The 20,448-nt window shown below is 38.1% G+C and overlaps 2 protein-coding genes and 1 long non-coding RNA gene across 3 annotated transcripts; 2 read left to right on the top strand and 1 right to left on the bottom strand.

Annotated features, from left to right (window-relative positions):
* The first annotated feature begins 9,083 nt into the window (after nt 1-9,083).
* LOC117986600 (transmembrane protein 127-like) lies at nt 9,084-15,699 on the top strand. Its single transcript, XM_034973468.2, has 4 exons — nt 9,084-9,262; nt 9,976-10,245; nt 11,705-12,004; nt 12,304-15,699. The coding sequence occupies exons 1-4, from the start codon at nt 9,238-9,240 to the stop codon at nt 12,582-12,584; spliced, it is 876 nt and encodes a 291-aa protein (XP_034829359.1). The 5' UTR covers nt 9,084-9,237; the 3' UTR covers nt 12,585-15,699.
* LOC117986609 (uncharacterized) lies at nt 15,446-16,798 on the bottom strand. Its single transcript, XR_004674189.2, has 2 exons — nt 16,564-16,798; nt 15,446-16,366 (listed from the first exon to the last, which is right to left on the bottom strand). It is a non-coding gene; the product is annotated as an uncharacterized lncRNA (long non-coding RNA).
* Nucleotides 16,799-17,914: 1,116 nt separating this feature from the next.
* LOC117986604 (phosphatidylethanolamine-binding protein 4-like) lies at nt 17,915-19,548 on the top strand. The gene is made up of 4 exons (XM_034973473.2): nt 17,915-18,188; nt 18,637-18,729; nt 18,995-19,049; nt 19,293-19,548. Exons 1-4 carry the CDS (start codon nt 17,952-17,954, stop codon nt 19,484-19,486), a joined length of 579 nt encoding a protein of 192 aa, XP_034829364.1. The 5' UTR covers nt 17,915-17,951; the 3' UTR covers nt 19,487-19,548.
* The last annotated feature ends 900 nt before the right edge of the window (nt 19,549-20,448 follow it).

The raw sequence follows: 20,448 nt of genomic DNA, 5'->3' as shown, positions 1-20,448 counted from the left end.
CGGAATTACTAAATGGAATTGGGCTACGAGATATTATTATCACTGCTTTTAGGTAACTTTACTTAAATTTATAAGTACCTCCTACTCGAATTTTGTTTCACATTACACCTCTCTTGATTGCTCAGTATACTTAATAGTATTTAATCTAAATATAGAAAAGGAAAAGGTGACTAACTAACTGACTAACTGACTGATTGACTGACTGACTGATGACTGGCTGATCTATCAATGCACAGCTCAAACTACTGGACGGATCGGGCTGAAATTTGGCAAGATAGCTATTATGACGTAGCTATCCGCTAAGAAAGGGTTTTTGAAAGAAATAGGGGTTTGAAATTTGCGTAGTCCACGCGGACGAAGTCGCGAGCATAAGCTAGTCTAGCTAGCTTAAAACACGACACTCCGAAAAGTTGGGGATGCGTGCCCCAGATAGAACCCTGGACCACCGAATAGGAGGCTGCGTTTTAACCACTAGACTATCACCGCTTTTGTGAACCTGCATAATATTAGGTAAGTATAATAATATTAACTACTAGCTGACCCGCCTCGCCTTTCTCTCGGGTGGAATATCTGGAAATCTTATTAGAGGAGATTGCAAAGTAAAGTTGTTAAGTCAGTAAATAAATGAGTGACCGACTTTATACGAGAAGTGGAATCGTTTATCGTTGAACCTAAGTTGAAATCGTATAATTAGGTATAGCACGCGACAGGTCGAGATGGCAATCGGAGTATAATGCGGGGGGGGGACGCTCCGCACACCCGCACAGCGCCCGCGCTCGCCCGCACTGGGTTAGCGGGGGGGGGCTGTGCGGGTGAGCTGGGCGTTCCCATCCCGATTGCCACCATGACCTGTCGCCTACCTACTGTATAAGTGATTCGAATGCTGAAGGGTAATGAACACAGATCGACACTATACACATGAAACGACGCGATGTAAACCCACCGCATTATTGTTCCGAAAAATCCCTACCATTATGTTATTAATGGTGACACAAGCTGTGATAGCCTAGTGGTTAGGACGTCCGTCTTCTAATCGGAGGTCGGGGGTCCGATCCCGGGCACGCACCTCTAACTTTTCGGAGATATCTGCGTTTTAATTAATTAAAATTCACTTGCTTTAACGGTGTGCAACTCGACGGACGGACGCACAGATATACGGACGGATGGATAGACAGTGGAGGCGGTCCAGTACTGTTCACGAGATAATAAGCCTGCTGTCAGACAGACAGACGGACGGACGAAGACGTACGGATGAGCACTTAGTAAGGGTACTAATTGGACCCCCATTGGAACTGCGGAACCCTAAAAAAAGGGATTGTAAGAGAAAGTTAGTTACCCTAATGTATTCAAGTAATGTTTTCTACACAAAATTTGTTACAAAAAATGAATGAAAAGAAATCCGAATGTGAGTAGGTATACCACTGCTTGCCTTTGAAAATGTAATTAAAATAAAAGTAGACTCAGCCGTTGTCGTTTGTGATACTATACTAAAAGGGTAAGTACTTTATTGTGGTAAAAGGTCCTTTATAAGTTCTTTTTTGCCAGTGTGTTAAAAGTTTTACATTAGAAAGGGTATCATTTTCATGCCGAAATGAGTTAAATATTATGCATATTAGTATAAGTTCTGATATTACCCAATAGTTGTCAAGAAAATAATAATAAGTATGTCCCTTCGGTATTCCTTCCTACCTCGTAACATATTATTATACTTAATACCTACGCGACAGGTCGAAATAGCAATCGGGGAGGGAACGCCCCGCACACCCGCACAGCCCCCGCGCTAACCTGGTGCGGGCGAGCGCGGGTAACCCGGTGCGGGGCGTCCCCCACCTCATACCCCAATTGCCATCTCGACCTGTCGCGGACTATACCTACAATAACCTTCAATTCAATACAAATCGCAATGGAATTGAAGATTATTGTTTGGTAGAATTTATTTGGTCTTCAATAAATTTTATGCGCCACTTTTATGCGTGTTCTTTTATTCATAGTTACAACTCTATGATATTGTATTATGTGTTTACACATGTGATAATAAAAACAAACATTTCGCTGAGCGCGATGAACGTTACAATACAATTCACAGCATTGTTTATTTTTGAGAACTATAAATAATAGAAAACGAGAAAATCAATTGTAATAAAAGCCCGAACTACGAATAAATCAGAATTTCCCTGCAAAACCTTGAATTTACAAAGTCCTAATGGTAAAAGTCCGAACTGGTCTGAAGTCTACCTAATTCTTAATTTCAGACTTTTTCATAATTATAACGAGCAAGCGAGCAGCCGGATCACCTGATGTTAAGTGATTACCGCTGCCTATGAACATTTACAGCACCAGTCTGTTCCGTGGGTACCGCCATTGCGTTACCGGCTTTTCAGGGATTTGTTGATCCGCCCCTTGATACACCACCATTCACTCGGTAAATCCTAGGTTTTACCTCAGAGACAGGTAAAAGTTCGAATAATAACTAGGTAGGTACCTAGGTCGCTTAGTGAAATTTTCTATGACAGTTTTTATTATTATTATTATCATATATTATTTGCTCTCACGCCCGTGTACAAAATAGATACATATAAAAGCCAAAAGAGTTATAATATACTTATATACATAAAAATAAATAAACCTACATAAACATTGCATACATACATATTTGTACCGGGCGGAGGATTACACCCCGGCAGGGGAGACCAAACGGCCGGGGGTCAAGGCGACAGGTGAAGAAATCGGCGGACTATCCTAGCCGAGTCCAGCAAGACCGCTTTTTGCATCTTGGCTGCGAGCGAACTGCCACGGAACCCCAGTCGCCTCAGATGGTGAGCGAGGCTGACTGGGATCAACCCATTCGCAGATATGACGATTGGGATGATTTCAGTGGACTCCACATGCCACATGTCGGAAACCTCGTGAGCCAGATCGAGATACTTGCGCTTTTTCTCCGTCTCAGCTCTCACAAGGTTCTCGTCATACGGAATGGTGATGTCCACCAAAAACACCCTCGACTGTGCCCGGTCCACCACCACGATGTCAGGCTTATTCGCTAGAATAGTCCTGTCCGTGATGATGGACCGGTCCCAATAGAGCCGGACTCCGTCGCGCCCGAGTACCGGCACCGGTGTGTACTTGTAATACGGCAACCTCTCATCCAGGAGACCGTACATCAGAGCAAGCTCTTGGTGAAGGATTTTGGCTGCTTGGTTGTGTCCGTGCAGATATTCAGTGTTGGCAAGCGCTGAGCATCCCGAAAGCACATGTCTGAGTGACTCGCCGGGATGGCGACAAGCCCGACAGATGTCGTGAGTGCCATCCTTCAGAATGTACTTTCGGTAGTTCCGCGTCTTGACCACCTGATCTTGTATCGCACAGACAAAACCCTCGGTTTCGCCGAAGAGGTCACCAAAGCGCAGCCACTGCACGGACGCTTTTTTATCTACGTGTGGCTCATTAAGAGCTTTAAAAAAGCGTCCGTGCAGCTCCTTCTCCCTCCATACGGCCTCCCGGTCAGAGGTGCTAAGTACCACCGGTTTCTGCCACTCGGTTTGGGCTAAGGATAGTGGGGTGAGTCCTTTATCACATTCTATGACCTCTCTATGCATGGGGGACCCCCTCATCGTCTCAAAGTAGGTTCTGAAGTTGGCTATCTCCCGGTTATGCATGGTCTTGACGCTCAATACGCCTCGACCACCACACTTCCGGGGGATATACAACCTCATCACAGACGATTTTGGGTGGTGCATGCGATAAAGAGTCATAGTTGTGCGGACTTTTCTGTCCAGGGCGTCAAGTTCGGTCTGAGTCCATCTGAGCACGCCAAAGGTGTACATGAGAACGGGCATGACCCAGCCGTTATAAGCTCGGATTTTATTGGCGCCTGACAAATAACTTTTACAGATTTTTGTCAGACGGCCAAAAAAGGCCTCGCAAACAGACTGTTTCACGTCCGTCTCTTTTACCCCTAGCGACTGTGACATGCCCAGATACCGGTATGACTCAGCTTCAGAGAGGGTTCTGATGGTGGACCGCTCGAAGCTCATCTCAGCCGAATGAGTTACCTGTCCTTTTTCCACATGCATGACACTTGTCCAGCCCAAGCTCCATCCTGATGGAATTGCTGAAGTCAGTGGTGACATTCAGCAGCTCCTGCATGTCTGCTTGGATGTGCGCACTTCACACACAAAACACACAGGCAACCTTGCAGGCAACACACAAAAATGATGTTATTTGTGTTGCCTGTTTTTTATGGCTCTTTAATACACCTAGTGATGTGGTGCAAGTTGCAACCATGTCTATAAATGATTAAAAAAAATTTTAGGTGCGTTCAGAATTAAATTAAAAATTCTTACGACAAAAAAAGAACTCAATAAAGCTGAAATAGATTATGTTTAATTAATTTAATTACCTAAATAAAAATAGAAATGAATTATTTAATATTTTAATAAAAAATATAAAAGTTCCTACAGGCCACTTAACAATTTAGTAAATAATAATAATAGTAGGATGAACCGCGTTTCTGAACGTTTCATTATGAGGTATTTCTAATAGAAAAAAAGAAATAAGTAGGTACGCAACCATAGATCACAGTAATTCGTCACGTTCGAATTTCAACTCGTACTTTGCAAGCTAACGAGCAAAATCACCACTTTCAAAAGATTTCAAAAGGGCAAACGGACTCTTTCCGAGCGAGTGAGATGAAAAAGTTTGCCGGCTCGTCAGCACCAGAAGTATGTTATTATGATTGATATTGAAGACTAAACCACTAAAAGTAACCTTAGGTAATGGTTAACCAGATACGTCAGGATTACAACCTTTAGATTAACCGAGCCTTCGTGGGCGTACTAACATCATTCTTGCACACTACGAGAGATATCACAGACTACCCTCGACGATAACTATAGCAACCTGCACTAACTATAAGTCATGACACCAACGTCTACTATGAGTATAGACGACACTAACTAACACTAGCTAAGTCCCTACCTAGCGACCGGCTCCAACCATCCCCATACCGGCCCCAGACCAACCAGCTAACCTAGCACACCACACTTAGTTCAATTAACCTCAACTACAACGTTCAATCACGTTTGTCTAATACAAATTGGAACGATACAAGGACTTACCAGATAAACAGCTATTCAACACACACTTTACCATCATTCACACAATCACATCACTTTCCAGAACCTAGTACTGAACCTTTAACAACTGAAACCACATTAGGTCACAACAACAATGATAATAATAAAACCTACAGTATGATACACATAGTATCCACTGAGAAGTGCCCTCGGCAAGAGCCACACGAATAATAATCTCCTCGTACCGCCGCATTCACTTTTATTGTCTCAAAATGACGGTGGGGCGACTACGTAATGTTCAATGAGCAAAGTGTTTACAATTAAAATGGCAGCGCGCCTGCACGGCCATTCTGACATGCGTACGTCCACGTACGCCAAGTATTACAAAGAATGTGAGGACAAAACCATAACCACAAAATCATTTATCGCTCTTCCATCCTGACTACATTCCTTACACTTAATTTGATTGGAGCTCAATTGCTATTGCAACTTCTAAATCAATTAACTATCTAAACGTTTTTTTTTTTTTAGAACTTCTAAATCAAATCCACCACTGGTTCGGAACCCCACGACCTAGCGAGAAGAACCAGCAAGAAACTCGATGTCATCTAATTAAACTTAACAAACAAAAAGTTTTTTTTTTTGTTGGTTGTATGTTTGGGTCCATGATCTTATACCATCATCTAACACGACTACGGAGTGTGTGACTAGCACCATCACGGCCATTCTGATATGCGACCGTCCTCGGGCGCTAGTATGATCAAGCGCGCACAATTTCCAATCATCAAGTACTACAAGCCGCAGTTCTATCCGACCAGGATCAACCATCATCTGGACTGAGCAAGTGTGTCCCTCCAACCAGCTCTTTTGAGCGTGGCCCGGACGACACCCCTCAACCAGGCTAGACTCATAACATCTGGAAGCAGTGTGTCCCCTCAACCAACTCTTACGAGTGTGGCCCGGACGACACTCTTACCAGGATAAACTCACACCATCTGGAAGAAGTGTGTCCCCTCAACCAACTCTTACGAGTCTGGCCCGGACGACACTCTTACCAGGATAAACTCACACCATCTGGAAGAAGTGTGTCCCCTCAACCAACTCTTACGAGTCTGGCCCGGACGACACTCTTACCAGGATAAACTCACACCATCTGGAAGAAGTGTGTCCCCTCAACCAACTCTTACGAGTCTGGCCCGGACGACACTCCCACCAGGATAAACTCCATAACATCTGGAAGGACACTTCCTTACCAGGATAGACTCGTAACATCTGGAAGGACACTTCCTCACCAGGATAGACTCATGAACTTACTATAACATAACATCTGTCCTTATTACGACAGGTCTACCTATTCATACAACGATCTAACACCACATGAAGATTGATTTCTAATCTTATGTCGGGAAACTCAATTTGTTATCTCGTGGCAAAAATAATTGTTCAGCAAAAACTCATCTACCTACATTAGGGTTACTCTTTTACAAAAAGAACACTGAACTGCATCAAAATTTGTTTTTATAACAACTGGCTGAGATTTGCGGGTAGTCTGAAAATTACTGTACTAGATTTTCGATAAGTTTTAACTTTTTGTACAGTAGGTACAGTTTGTGATCATAATTTTTCATACAGTAAACAGCGTGATTGGAAAGTACTATGACTAAGACTACTTTTTATAGTTTTAATCTGCGAATTTAAATTGCGGGTATCTTGGTGAGAAACTTCATGACTAGTGGATGGTTAAGCGTGTTTTACATAGATGTGTTCATAACCTCAATATCAACCTTTCGTGGGCACAACGGAATAAATTCCGTTTTAAAATTGATCTAAAGTCTTATCAGTAAAGTATGATTCGTCGATCATAACAAAGCCTTTTATACAATTTCCAATATACAAAACAAGGTCATGGTTATGCCATCGGTTTGGTTACGAAAATGATCAACCTTTTTACAGGATGCATTAATTAAAAAAACGGGAGCTAAATTTAACTTTAAATTAAATTTAACGCAACTGCGGGTAATCCCATGTTGGCTTAGTGTGGGTAATCTCATGTGGGCTTAGTGTGGGTAATCCCACTTCTGATGCCGGCTCGTCAGCACCAGAAGTATGTTATTATGATTGATATTGAAGACTAAACCACTAAAAGTAACCTTAGGTAATGGTTAACCAGATACGTCAGGATTACAACCTTTAGATTAACCGAGCCTTCGTGGGCGTACTAACATCATTCTTGCACACTACGAGAGATATCACAGACTACCCTCGACGATAACTATAGCAACCTGCACTAACTATAAGTCATGACACCAACGTCTACTATGAGTATAGACGACACTAACTAACACTAGCTAAGTCCCTACCTAGCGACCGGCTCCAACCATCCCCATACCGGCCCCAGACCAACCAGCTAACCTAGCACACCACACTTAGTTCAATTAACCTCAACTACAACGTTCAATCACGTTTGTCTAATACAAATTGGAACGATACAAGGACTTACCAGATAAACAGCTATTCAACACACACTTTACCATCATTCACACAATCACATCACTTTCCAGAACCTAGTACTGAACCTTTAACAACTGAAACCACATTAGGTCACAACAACAATGATAATAATAAAACCTACAGTATGATACACATAGTATCCACTGAGAAGTGCCCTCGGCAAGAGCCACACGAATAATAATCTCCTCGTACCGCCGCATTCACTTTTATTGTCTCAAAATGACGGTGGGGCGACTACGTAATGTTCAATGAGCAAAGTGTTTACAATTAAAATGGCAGCGCGCCTGCAAGTTTATTCCTTGTAATACAAAATACCTAGTTACGTTTATAAACAATATATTATTAGATTGGGGTACTTTTTGATGCCTGATGGATGAGATCAGCACCTCTGTAACCTTTAACTCAATGCTTGCAATATAATATAAAAATATTCTTCAATCAGCTCCAATTGAGTAGGAAAATAATAAAATATATTCTTTTCCTATGATATCATAGGAAAAGAATATATTTTGCTGTTTCATTTTCACAGCTAGAAATCCCGTGAGACACATCCTATTTAGATGGTAGGTATTTTAATGAATGGCTTCCATCTGAACGCACGTAGCGAAATTGAACAACCTACCTACTGCTCTTGAGGAGCTTGATTAGGTACCTATGTACTTACTAGATGATGCCCGCGACTTCGTCAGCATAGATTTCGGTTTTTTTAAATCCTTCAGGAAATCTTTGATTTTCCGGGATAAAAAGTAGCCTATGTCCTTCCCCGGGATGCAAACTATCTCTGTACCAAATTTCGTCAAAATCCGTTGAACGGTTGGGCCTTGAAAGGCTAGCAGACAGACAGATAGACACACATTTCGCATTTATAATATTAAATATGGATTGCTAAAATTATAATAATTATATTATACAGGTAGGTACCTAATACTATACATGCAATTATAATTAGTATGCAGCCAGTTAGAGTTAAAATATAGTTAACCCGCAAATTATTGGACGGCTAAAGTGTGATTTTTTGTTTTATACATAATCCTACGTAACTACTTATATTATGTTAATATAAAGATTCTATAATATTATTACGTATATGTACGTAATTTCAGGTTGCCTAGGGAATCTCCTACCTCAAATTATTGGGCTGAAACTAGCTACCTACCTACTAAAGATTATTTTATGGATGTTGAGATTATCTAAGGACTTTCAACATAGTTAATGTTAATATTTCCTAGACTTTTCCTAGATTAATATGAGAAACAAGGCTCGTCACAACACAAGACAAAGGCATTTTTTTATTTTACCCCATGTGCTTGCCGACTACACATCAATAAAAGAAAACATTGGTCAACGTTTGCCATTGAGTGTGAACCACTTATGAACATGTAAAGGCACCATAAGACCAAGTGACGTTTTCACAGACTATAACTGAGACGACCACTGTCAATTAATTGTCATTATCATTGTTGTTGTAGTCAAATCTAATGTCAATGTCATAAGTCAAAAAGTGGGCAGAGTTTTCTGAGTTTTGCTTTTTTGTATTATATAGTTAAAAATCGTAAAATACCTATAAATTATTGTAATTATTGGTGTTGATATACTTTTGCTAATTATAATACATTGTTTCGTGTTTTTTTCCAATGGTGTGTGTATCAAAATGACCTGCTTAACTTGCATTCGAGGTTGGTACTACGTTCGACCACGGCGTATTTTTGTTAATTTCCTTTGATTAACAAACCTTTAAACTAAAATTTGTCCTTATGGAAATACGTAAAACACTTATAGAACAAGCCACAGTGTTTTAATATCACTGTTAGCAGCATCTATTACATCCTAATTTGTTTCTCTAATAACATTTCTAAAACTTCCAAGTAACAGGATAGTCATGGCGATAGATGTTAGTTATGAAATTAATAAGTTTCACAGAAAACGCAACGAATTGTCTTCACTGATACAGCAACTAATGCATTGCCCCCCTCAGAGTTACCTCCTCAAACATAATTTGCTATAAATAGCTTTGCATCATAAACTATTGCTAATTACTAATTAGTATGAATAGAGTAAATAACTTGTTTTAAGTAAAAAATCATCATTGCTTTTGCATTTTTGAACTAAGTATCAGGTACTTATATTATAAGCCTAAACTCTAGCAAAGCCTAGACTTTCTTTTTACAGCTGTCTTAACCATGTTTTTGTAAATTGTGATTTGATTACTTTATATTTTCTTGAATTTTGTATGTTATTGTCCTTCCTTCTTTGTCTATGCCTAGAATATAAGCTAAGAGTCCTGAATTTTATCAAGATTAATTTATTAATAAAATTTACTCATATAAAAGTAATAGTCAGATATATACACTTTTGATGTATTGTAATTTGAACTGAACTATGTTTCCAGGTCTGAAGACAACATTATCATTCAAGGATAAGGAACTCAATAAAATAGCAGCATTTTTCAATATCTTGACTTTCTTGTTGACTTGTGCAGCCTTAGTACAGCCAAGCTGGTTTAGGATTAAGGGTCTACATTGCACACAGAGTCTATCTTTAACACAGTTCTTCACTTTTGATGAAGATGATGATGACGAAAATGATCATGATGACGATAATGATCAAATATTGATACACCAAAGAGAATTTGATCCTATTAACAGATCTGATTTTAATGGTAAGTCACTCGTGAAGCTATCAAGAATTTAGAGTACAATATTTGCACTAGCTGCAATTAATAGAGTATACATATCCCATGCCACAGATTGAGAGTGAACATTATAGTTTACTGCCTTTATATACATATTCGACTTCACACCTAACTGAAAATATGCTATTACATTATGCATAGTCACTGACTCTTTGTGTTCAATTATTATTGTACTACTAGGTAACGCGCGCGTGGATTTAGGTTTTTAAAAATCCCATGGAAATTTGTGATTTTCTAGGACCAAAAGTAGCCTATCCGTAGTAGCCCAACCCCGGGATGCAAGGTGAGGTGTACCAAATTTTGTGAAAGATTTTTGGAGGTCAGGCCCCAGCAGCATCAGGATTGAGGAGTTGGAATCCTATTTTTGGGGGTAATGTCGTAAAGTTTATGGATTTAAAAAATTACGCAAATCAGTTCAGAAATCTCCGAGATTTATGTGTACATAATTATGTAGAAGAACATAACTCCTTTTTAGTAAGTCGGTTAAAAAAGTAGCCTATGTTACTCCTTGGTTATAATCCTCTACTTGTCTATGAAAGTCCCGTCAAAATAGGTTCAGCCGTTCAAACAGGGACAAAAAATTTAAAAACATGTGATTCAGTTATGGTACAGTTCAAATAACCACATGAGATTAATATGAGGTGTTTCGAAATTACAGACGGACACTTTAATTTTATTTATTAGTGTAGATGCCACTACTAACAGCGCTTACAAGCCTCACTTTTTTGTTCACATCAGTGGTACTTTGTATGCTACAGCATATTGCTGGCATAGTATGCACAAGAAATGCAGTCTGCTGCGCGATTGCGGGAGAATGACAGCTACAATGTCACGATCGCAATCATCTCTGATTGGTTAACGCTTGCTCACTATTAGCTACAATGCATTGTTCCAACAAGAATCGCACAAATTCAGCCAATCAGAACAATTGAGATTGTAATAATGATTGATGCAGGTTTTAGACAATCGCCCTACAGGTTCCACTTTCACACAGGCTCACAGTTTTTCGATTTAATCATGAATGGGTGTATCCAACAAATTTTCGATTTTGTTCGAGTTATTAGTAGTTATTCGAGTTGGATACACCCATTCATGATTCAATCAATGTATTCATGAGTTTGAGAATACCTAAGATTTGTGCTAACTTGTTTTATTAGGGTTCCGTACCTGAAGGGTGCCAGCGGGACCCTATTACTAAGCATCCGCTGTCCGTCTGTCCGTCTGTCTGTCAGCAGGCTGTATCTCCTGAACCGTAGTAGGTAGAGACTAAAAATGTTTACAGAATGTGTATTTCTATTGCCGCTATAACAACAAATAATACAAATTTCAAAATAGCCGCCAAGTAAAAAAAAATGTTGATGTTGCAGAACCCTTTGTGTGCAAGTCCGATTCGCACTTGTCACTTGATTTTGTTGTAACTTTACAGGTCTCCCGCCATGTACAACACCTGAGATTATAACACTCATGAGAGTTCTTATATTACTCTGCTTCATGGTGCTTCTGTGCTCCTGTATCGGAGTACTGATCAACCTCACCAGTCTGAACAGCAAAGCTATAAGAATGTTGCGAAGAAATGCTGTGCCTAGTATAATGTGTGTCTTTTGGGTGATTGCTATTGTGGGCGTTTGTTACTACACAACAGTTGTGTTGGGCAATGCAAACAATAGTGACATTAATACCATACAAGTTGATTATGAATATGGATTCTACACAATAACAGCAGCAGGTTAGTGTAAATTATTTAAAACTAGCTTATCCGCGTGGACTACACAAATTTCAAACCCCTATTTTACCCCCAACTTTTTATTTTTCCGCGTTCAAAAGTAGCCTATCTCCTTCCTCAGGATACAAGCTATCTCTGTACCAAATTACATCAAGATCGGTTAAATGGATGGGCCGTGAAAAGCTAGCAGACAGACAAAGACACTTTCACATTTATAATATTAGTATGGATATCATCACAACTTTAAATGTTTAATTTGGTAATAAATTACTAATCTAATAACAAGTTCTCAAATTTTTTAGGTGCCTTGGCTCTACTAGCATCTGCTGCCAATCTGTGGGGTGCGCCATTATCAAACGACGAAGACGTGCAACGGCGCAACCTAATGGAGGACTGGGACGGCTACGAAGCCCACAGCGTCGGTCCCACGCCGGCAGTGCCTACTCTCCCGCCATACTCACCAAGCCCTAACTTTGTGCCATCAGTACACCCAACATTCGCGCCACCTGTCCTCGGCACACAACAATACTTTCCCTTTGACGATCTCTCCATTCTACCGCCTCCACCTCCATACACTCCATGATTTAGGTATTTGCCTCAAAAAATACTGACTCGAAGTTATTTTTAGTTTACCCATGTACATTTTTAAATATAATAGAACGAAAATTTTGTTAGGATATTATATTTTTCCTCTGAATAACTGGCAAGATATAAGCCGAGTCTATACTTGCTGAGCTGGGGCAGAGCTTTTGTGCATCAAGAGTGAACGAACAAGTTGTATGTAGGTATGTCTTGATATTTGTTGTACAGTACAACAAATACTGTCCTTGAACCTCCCTCAGACTGTACGCTCGCAACGAGCATGGATTAATTGCTATGATAACAGCTGCTATGTTATTAAAAATCCGACAGTTGCGGAGCGCGTCTACCGCTCAAAGGGCGAGACCACAACCAGAGCAGATTGAGTGGAGTAGTATTTTGAAAAACTACGTGAACTCAGTTTTATGTACTTCGGCACATCATTGTAATTGGTATACTGCAAAACTCAGGGATAAAATCCAGAATGAGGAAATTCGCAGAAGACCAAAAGCAACCGACATAGCTCGAAGGATTAGCAAGCTGAAGTGCCAATGGGAAGGTCATGTCTGTCGAAGAATCGACGGCCGATGGGACAGACGGGTTCTGGAGGGGAGACCGCGTACCAGTAAGCGCAATGTGGGACGACCTCCAGCTTGCTGCACCGATGACCTGAAGAAGGTGGTGGGGAGCGGATTGATGAGAAAGTCGAAGGACCGTGTTTGGTGGCGGGCTCTTGGAAAGGCCTATGTCCAGCTGTGGACGCAAACAGGCTAATGGATTGGATTTAAAAATGAAAACGCGGCTAATGCGTGTCGCGCCTAGATTCACTGCCCGCGGCTGCCATCATGAAAAGGAAAATTAAATTATCTGTATATCAAGTAAGATGCCCACGGTGGTGGGCGTTGCTCCTAAGCGTACCTACCTGCGTAGGTACGCTACGCGAATTTGGTTTGTTACATGTTCCGTTCGTGCTTGGTTAGCCAAGCTACGGCTGAGATTTATAGAGCGTACTTTGACTTCTTTCAGATAAGAGTTAAAACGAGATAGACGTATGTAGACTCACATAGATCTATCTCGTTTTGACTGTCTTAAATTTGAGCAAAATCAAAGTACGCTCTATAGATTTCAGCCTTAGACTCGGCTTTAAACTTCTGTTTATTAATCCGGGTACTTGTATCATGTATGTAAAGAACAGTAATCATAACCTTTGCAAGTACAGATCGAGTTTCTAGTGTGTAGGCGGTATCCACGCCTTTTTCAAACTGTCATTATGTTTAATGTATTCCTCGGTTAAACGTCACTCGACAATGCACGCACAACATACGGAAACGTTTAAGTGCGGAAACCAGCCCAGAGCGAAGAAGAAGAAGAAGACGTCACTCGACGTTGGTGAAATCGGCACTAAGTCTTTTTAAAATTCGGAAACTTTTGAAAATGAGAGAACCATGTAGTATTTTAGCCTGGAATGTGTGATAAGGTAAGTAAGGAGTAATTGCTGTAATTGAATCTCAACAAAATCATCGTTATCAAGTAGGTATTTAGGATTTGTTTAAAAAAATTGAAATATTAAGCGACCAAAACAAATTGTAATCTCATTGTTAAATTACTCTTCTTAGTCTATCTCAGTTATGCTTAACTTATAACTAAGTAAATTTTTAAATTGTCGTAATTTTAATTTTTTTTTGATAAATTTAATATTTAAAGTAAATGAAATTATTCGCTAAGTATTTTATTTCTGTTTAGTGTAAGTGGTTGTGAGGTATTTCATGAAATGTTCACTTGCAAATGTGATTTGCCATTTTAGTGCCTACTTTTGTCGTATTTTCTCAATGCTTTAATGTGGTAGTAAATGGACTTAAAATTGCAAGCTTTATAATATCACACCTACTTAAAGGATAAACAAACTGACATGTGGCAGGTAATCTGCAATTTAGTGGCAGTATTCTAAAATATATTTCATACTTACTAAGAAAATTCCTAGCTACTACCCTGGCTTCTGTTTAAGTGATCATATAGTATGCAACAGATTGAGGCAATCGGGGTATAAGGTGGAGGGACACCCCGCACACCCGCACACCACTCACGCTTGCCTGCACTGGGTTAGCGCAGGGGCTGTGTAGGTTAGCGGGGCCTTCCCTCCAATTTGCCATCTCAACCTGTTTCATACTATGTATGGTATGGAAACTTTTTGTAACTAGCTTTAGCGGCTCTTAATTAAAAGGACATCACAAACTTAGGCTATTGCTAACTGTTATGTAAATGATTAGAACCAAACTTTGATTTAATTTCTTTATTGTGACCAACATTTTAATCACAAAGCATCTAGGTATTTATTTTATAGATTCTTTATTTTTAAGCTTGTTTTATAATGGGGCTGATTCTCTTGTACACAATCTCTAAACTAAACTAAATTAACAGGTCTAAATCTAGTGCTATCCTTTTCCGCAAAAAACATTATGAAAGGGATAGCAATAGATTTAGATGTGCCATTTTAGTTTAGCTTAGAGATTGTATACAACGGAATTAGCCACACTGTCAAATTGTTGGCAATTTAAAATATATACATAATATAAAGAGCCATTCCTTGTAATATCTTAAAATATGTGGAATTGATATTATTGAGTATGAAACATTAAATGTATAATAGCCTTCCCTTAAATTGAAATATGAAATACCTACTGCAAGTAATTTTTGAAAAATGTAAAAAAAACTAATCACAATAAAATAGAGGTACCTACATTTCCAAAAATCTATCATGATACCTATTATTGATATTACTTGCGCTATACAATGTTAAATTGAAGGTATCATTACACTTAATAGGTACAGAATATTAGATCTGGTAGTGTTTCCTTAATAAAAAAATTTGGTTGCTTTGAATATTGTTATAATAAAAATATCAGTAATATACAAACTTCCAAGTAACTGGTGTATATTTCATGTTACCAAAAACTATAAATGTTAATAGTGGTATTATTTGTTAAAATATAAACTTTAGGCATAAGAATAGTTATTCCCAGTAAATCTACTGGGAAATTTATTTTTACATTTAAATAAAAACAAGAGTAACATTTTATTTTTGTGTAAGACTAATATGCAATACATATCTATCAAAATAATATTTGTTTTTTATTTGCTGTTTCATCAATCAATCATCAATACAAAGACTTATTACTTGAAGATCAACAAGATCAAAATTAATTTTGATCTTGTTGGTTGAAGGCTTTAAATCAACCATTGAATTTTCTCAGTATCTACCTAATAAAAACCACTTGTTATTATTCATAATCATATAATAAGGCATCTAATATACCTTTTCAATATAATTCTATATTATCAGATTTCAAACATGTCCATTTCTTTAACCCTCTCTGCATCATATTCCACATTATTGAGGGTCCCCTTTTCATGAATCACATAGAGTAGGGATAATGATGCTGTGCCCAGGTGCTTCTTCATACTAAAAATACTAAATAAATGTAGATTATGACTGTTCAAACTTCATGCTTTCTGAAACGAAACACTGGCTCCTTGTTCCAACTGTAAACATTTCATATTATCTATTGCTTTTTTCATTGTGGCATAGTGTTCTTTTTTATTTTTTATAAAGTCCGTCTGTTTGAGATGATAGCCATGCTGCAAGGTTATTGATTCTAAAGCTACGGGCGAAGTTGTGGATTTCATAGCCTCAAAAAGTAACTCTGCTGCACTTTGATGACACTGTATTGATTCGTCGTATCTGTTACATTTTAGATGAGCATCGGCGCGTCTATGTTGTTGGTGAGCCTGAAAACAACAAAAACTAATGATAACTTAATCACGTGTTTTAACAATTGCACGATTCACCCCAGTGATATGCGTTCTTCCCGCTCGCTCATTCTTATGTTGGAGTTATAAATAGTAACTTTAAAAGGGAGCATTTTTAAGTTATTTACAGAACCAAACAGCACAATGAGAAAATTGCGTCGCAATTTACAACTTACTAAGTTAAGTGGATGAGTTTTCATTACGACGCCTTTAAAGTTTCTTACTATGCAACTAAACAGTTTATTCTAGCTACAGTACCTATGTACTAGGTATAGTTTGAAAATTAAAACAAATTTAAAACTGCGTGTTTTGAATTAGGTATATTCGGTTTTCTTGCAAATCACAGAGTACTTTGTAAATATAGCAAATTAATGTTTGTTTATCAACATTCAACAATAACTTGTCACTTTGACAATGATGTTGACATTTGACAATCTTACAAAATATCTATGGCTGGTCTATCGTTTTACCATAGAGTAGCTGTACTAAACTCTTGGTCTAAACTAGAGAAAGGCATTTAAGAGCTTACAATACAAAGTTATAAACTTGTTAAAGGCTATCGAGACGGTCAAGCGGCTTGACGTCAAGCACGGAGTTTTGCTTTGCTTGATCAAGCAGTTTGATGCGCCCGTCAAGCAGCTTAAGCCAGTAAACGGTACTTTTCTCATTTCTCGAACACTGTCCGAACGTTACGTCAAGCAAAAATATAAAAAAATAGAAACCAACCACCGTCAAGGGCCATAAATGCTTAATAATTCAAGCATCAAGCAAACTTTATAAACAGTCGAAATGCTTGGTTCAAACTAAATCTACGTGCTTGACGCTTGACCGTTGCTTTACAACCCAATCAAAACTCATCAGCAAGTTTCGCATTTAAACTCTTTTCAGGACAATCGTTCGAATTTCAAAAACAGCAATTGTTTTTTAACATTGACATAGGAAAAATATTAGCTACACCCCATTGATGCTTCACTTCAACGCAATATAAACAAAAGGTAGTACCTGGTACCTGCTAAGGCCCGGTTTCCACCTGAGCACAGCGGAGAGGAGATGATTGTGTTCAGATTTCTTAAAGATGGCGCGACTCTTGAGAATTGATCGGTCGTTCGGCTGATCAAATCTGTTCGCTCCGCTTCAGTAAAGCCTAGATCTCTAACTAAAGCCCAAGATTACTAATTAAGTGATGAGCAATAGAGCAATCTTCATCCAAAGTGCTGCGAACGAAGCTTTCAAGTAGTTTTTTTACAACTGAGATGAAAACTAAAGAAACAATTGAATCTTCCTCCTATTTGAAGTTGGTTTAAAATGAGCAGCTCATTAGTTGTTAAGTACCTACCTACTTTGGCAGGTAAGTAGGTGCTTAATGCTATGAGCTACCATCTACATCTAGAACCGATTGTGTACGCTGCTTTCATAACAAGAATTACGAAACAGTTGATATTTACAAAATAACCTCCATAGGAAATGAACGGGGAGAAATTTACGCAATATTTAAAGTACCTACCTAACATATTAGGTATATATTGCGTAGTTTCAGTCAGTAACTTTCTGACCAAGTACAAAAATGACGTGCATGTTATATTGTATTCTAGTTTTGGTAATATTAAATAAAGTGTACAGTGTAACACCACAATGTGCGAAAGTCGATGTGAAAACATTAATGGAAGGTTGCGATCGTTTAGTGGGATTAAATATTACGAGCATAGGAGGCACTATGGTTAATGACCATAATTGCGATGTGCTATTGCCTAAGCAAGTGTTTTTAGAAGAACCACTTTTCCAATATCCTCTAGTTGACTCAGTACGTTGGGTATAAATATTCTATAGCAGTTAAAATAACGATTACCTACCTAGTTACCTAGTTTTATATTATATTAACTAATATACAATTGAAAGAAATCTGAAAAATCTTTATACTTTTCTCTTAATCACATTGGATTGCTAAAACTAAGGAGCGTTAAAACAGCTGCGATAGTAATTAGAAACTGTGTTACAATAATTGTTAAGTTGTTAACGCCCACCTCCAGCTTGAGAAGTTAGGTACAAAAATACAAAAAAGAATTTAAAAAAATTAATGTGTTAAATTAATGTGTGTGTATGGATTATTTCAAACTTTTCAAAGTTACGATAGCTTCCATTATAATTTTTTAAATAGGTTTTATATAATATATTCGTCATCAAAAAGCAAGTCTGATGTAGAAATAATATACTTATAGTAACAACGGATAATAATTGTTTAATTTTTACAGAAAAAGTTTTACACTATTCTCATGGTCGATCCCGATGCTCCACCGAAGATGGAAGGCGAATTTTTTTTGCACATGTTAAAGTCTAATATACCAGTAAGTATCTTTAAACACGGATCTATGTGTCAGCTTCGATATTTTGGTATATTAATTCATTCGTATGTAGGTATTATACCAATCTACTATTCAATAAAATTATTATAAAACAATCCATTAAAACCTACTAATGACGTTTAATATTAGGTATAGTAACATGAATGACCTAGGTACCTACCTAATAAGATTATAAAATGTTTTTTAATAACATACGTAACTAAATAATTCAGATAACGTTCTATACTTATTTCTCAAATTTCCTCAGGGTTTAGCGCTGAAGTCTTTCGAAAGCAGTAAAACCATGGGTATTGATTACAGAGGTAAGAAAATCGTCCCAAAATGTACTTATCTTGTGATGTGATTACAGACAGGGTGGGTAAAAGATAAGTGCCGCGTGTACCTAATATCTACTTACTTATTTACAGGGGATTTCACTAGGTGAGGGGCGATAAAGGATTTAGACGAGGCTAGTCGGTTATAAAAAGCGAAGCCAATGTTACCCACCTTGAATGCTATTTTTACAGTGTTTATTATTTTGTTTAAAAATATTATGCTTTGTTTAGGTTATAAGCCTCCAATGCCACCTCACGGCACGGGTGTACACCGCTACTTAAGCTTACTGTACGAGCAATCGGAAGGAAACAATTTTTTGCCCAACGTGCCTTCTTCCCGCGGCAGGTTTCATCTAGCAAACTGGCTTCGAGGTAAAAGTCTGTGCGGCCCTGTTGCGGCTACACAATTCAGAGTTCAATTCTAGATGGCGCTAGCAGTCTTTTGTCTTCAGATTTACATAGTGTAATTTTTTTTCAAATGGTGATGAAATAAATGTAAGATCAAAATGTTAATTTAATAAAAATATTAGTAAAATAACATCGACTAATAGGTACTTATTTAATAACCTAGTTTATTGTAAATCAATGCAAAAAGTTTAGGTAGGTAGGTACAAATATCATGATAAGAAAAAATTCAACTTCTTTACATATTTACTAGCCTAGACAGAAAAATATTATTACAATATAATAATTAATACATTACTACGTCATTTATCAAATTGTATTAAGTAGGTAATCTCTTTCCAATAAAGAACCATAAGATATGGATTTACCTCAATATAGGTACCTACCTACCTACTTACATAGATCAATTTTCGGAATCTTTACTATAAACGACTAGGTACGTATTCGCCATAAAGATATTTCGCCGAATAATAAAATTAATCGCTGTAGATTAGTCGCCATATCTACAGTTAGGTACCTACCTATTCACAGCACGTGTAGTAATTATTTATGTTTAATGTAAGTAAGTAGGTAACTTACCTATAATGAGTCCTACAAAAAACATATTGCTACTAGCTGATGCCCACAACTCCATCCCCGTGGATTAAGGTTTTTAAAATTCAGCTGCGTGAGTTTATTAGAACCTTTATAATAACGAATAGATAAGCGCAAGTACGGCGCCAGTGCTTAATTTCTATAGACAAAGTTGAAAAATAAAGGCTGTGCGTAGGCTGCGCACGCGACACTTGCCTCTCGCCAGCTGCCCACGCGGCCCTCTAATTTATATAAACAAATTATTCTCCCATCTCACTAACTACTGGATATAATCCTTCACCAATAAGACGAGTGGCATTTCAACAGAACGTACCTACTTACTTAATTATTATTATTTGCGTGTGATCCTTGTGTGCTTGTATCGAAATAATAAATCAGTGTTATTTGA

The sequence above is a fragment of the Maniola hyperantus genome, chromosome 11 (genome assembly GCF_902806685.2).
Source record: "Maniola hyperantus chromosome 11, iAphHyp1.2, whole genome shotgun sequence".
Classification (NCBI taxonomy): domain Eukaryota; kingdom Metazoa; phylum Arthropoda; class Insecta; order Lepidoptera; family Nymphalidae; genus Maniola; species Maniola hyperantus.
Note: the sequence above shows the minus strand (reverse complement) of the source record. Positions and strands in the feature narration are given on the sequence as shown.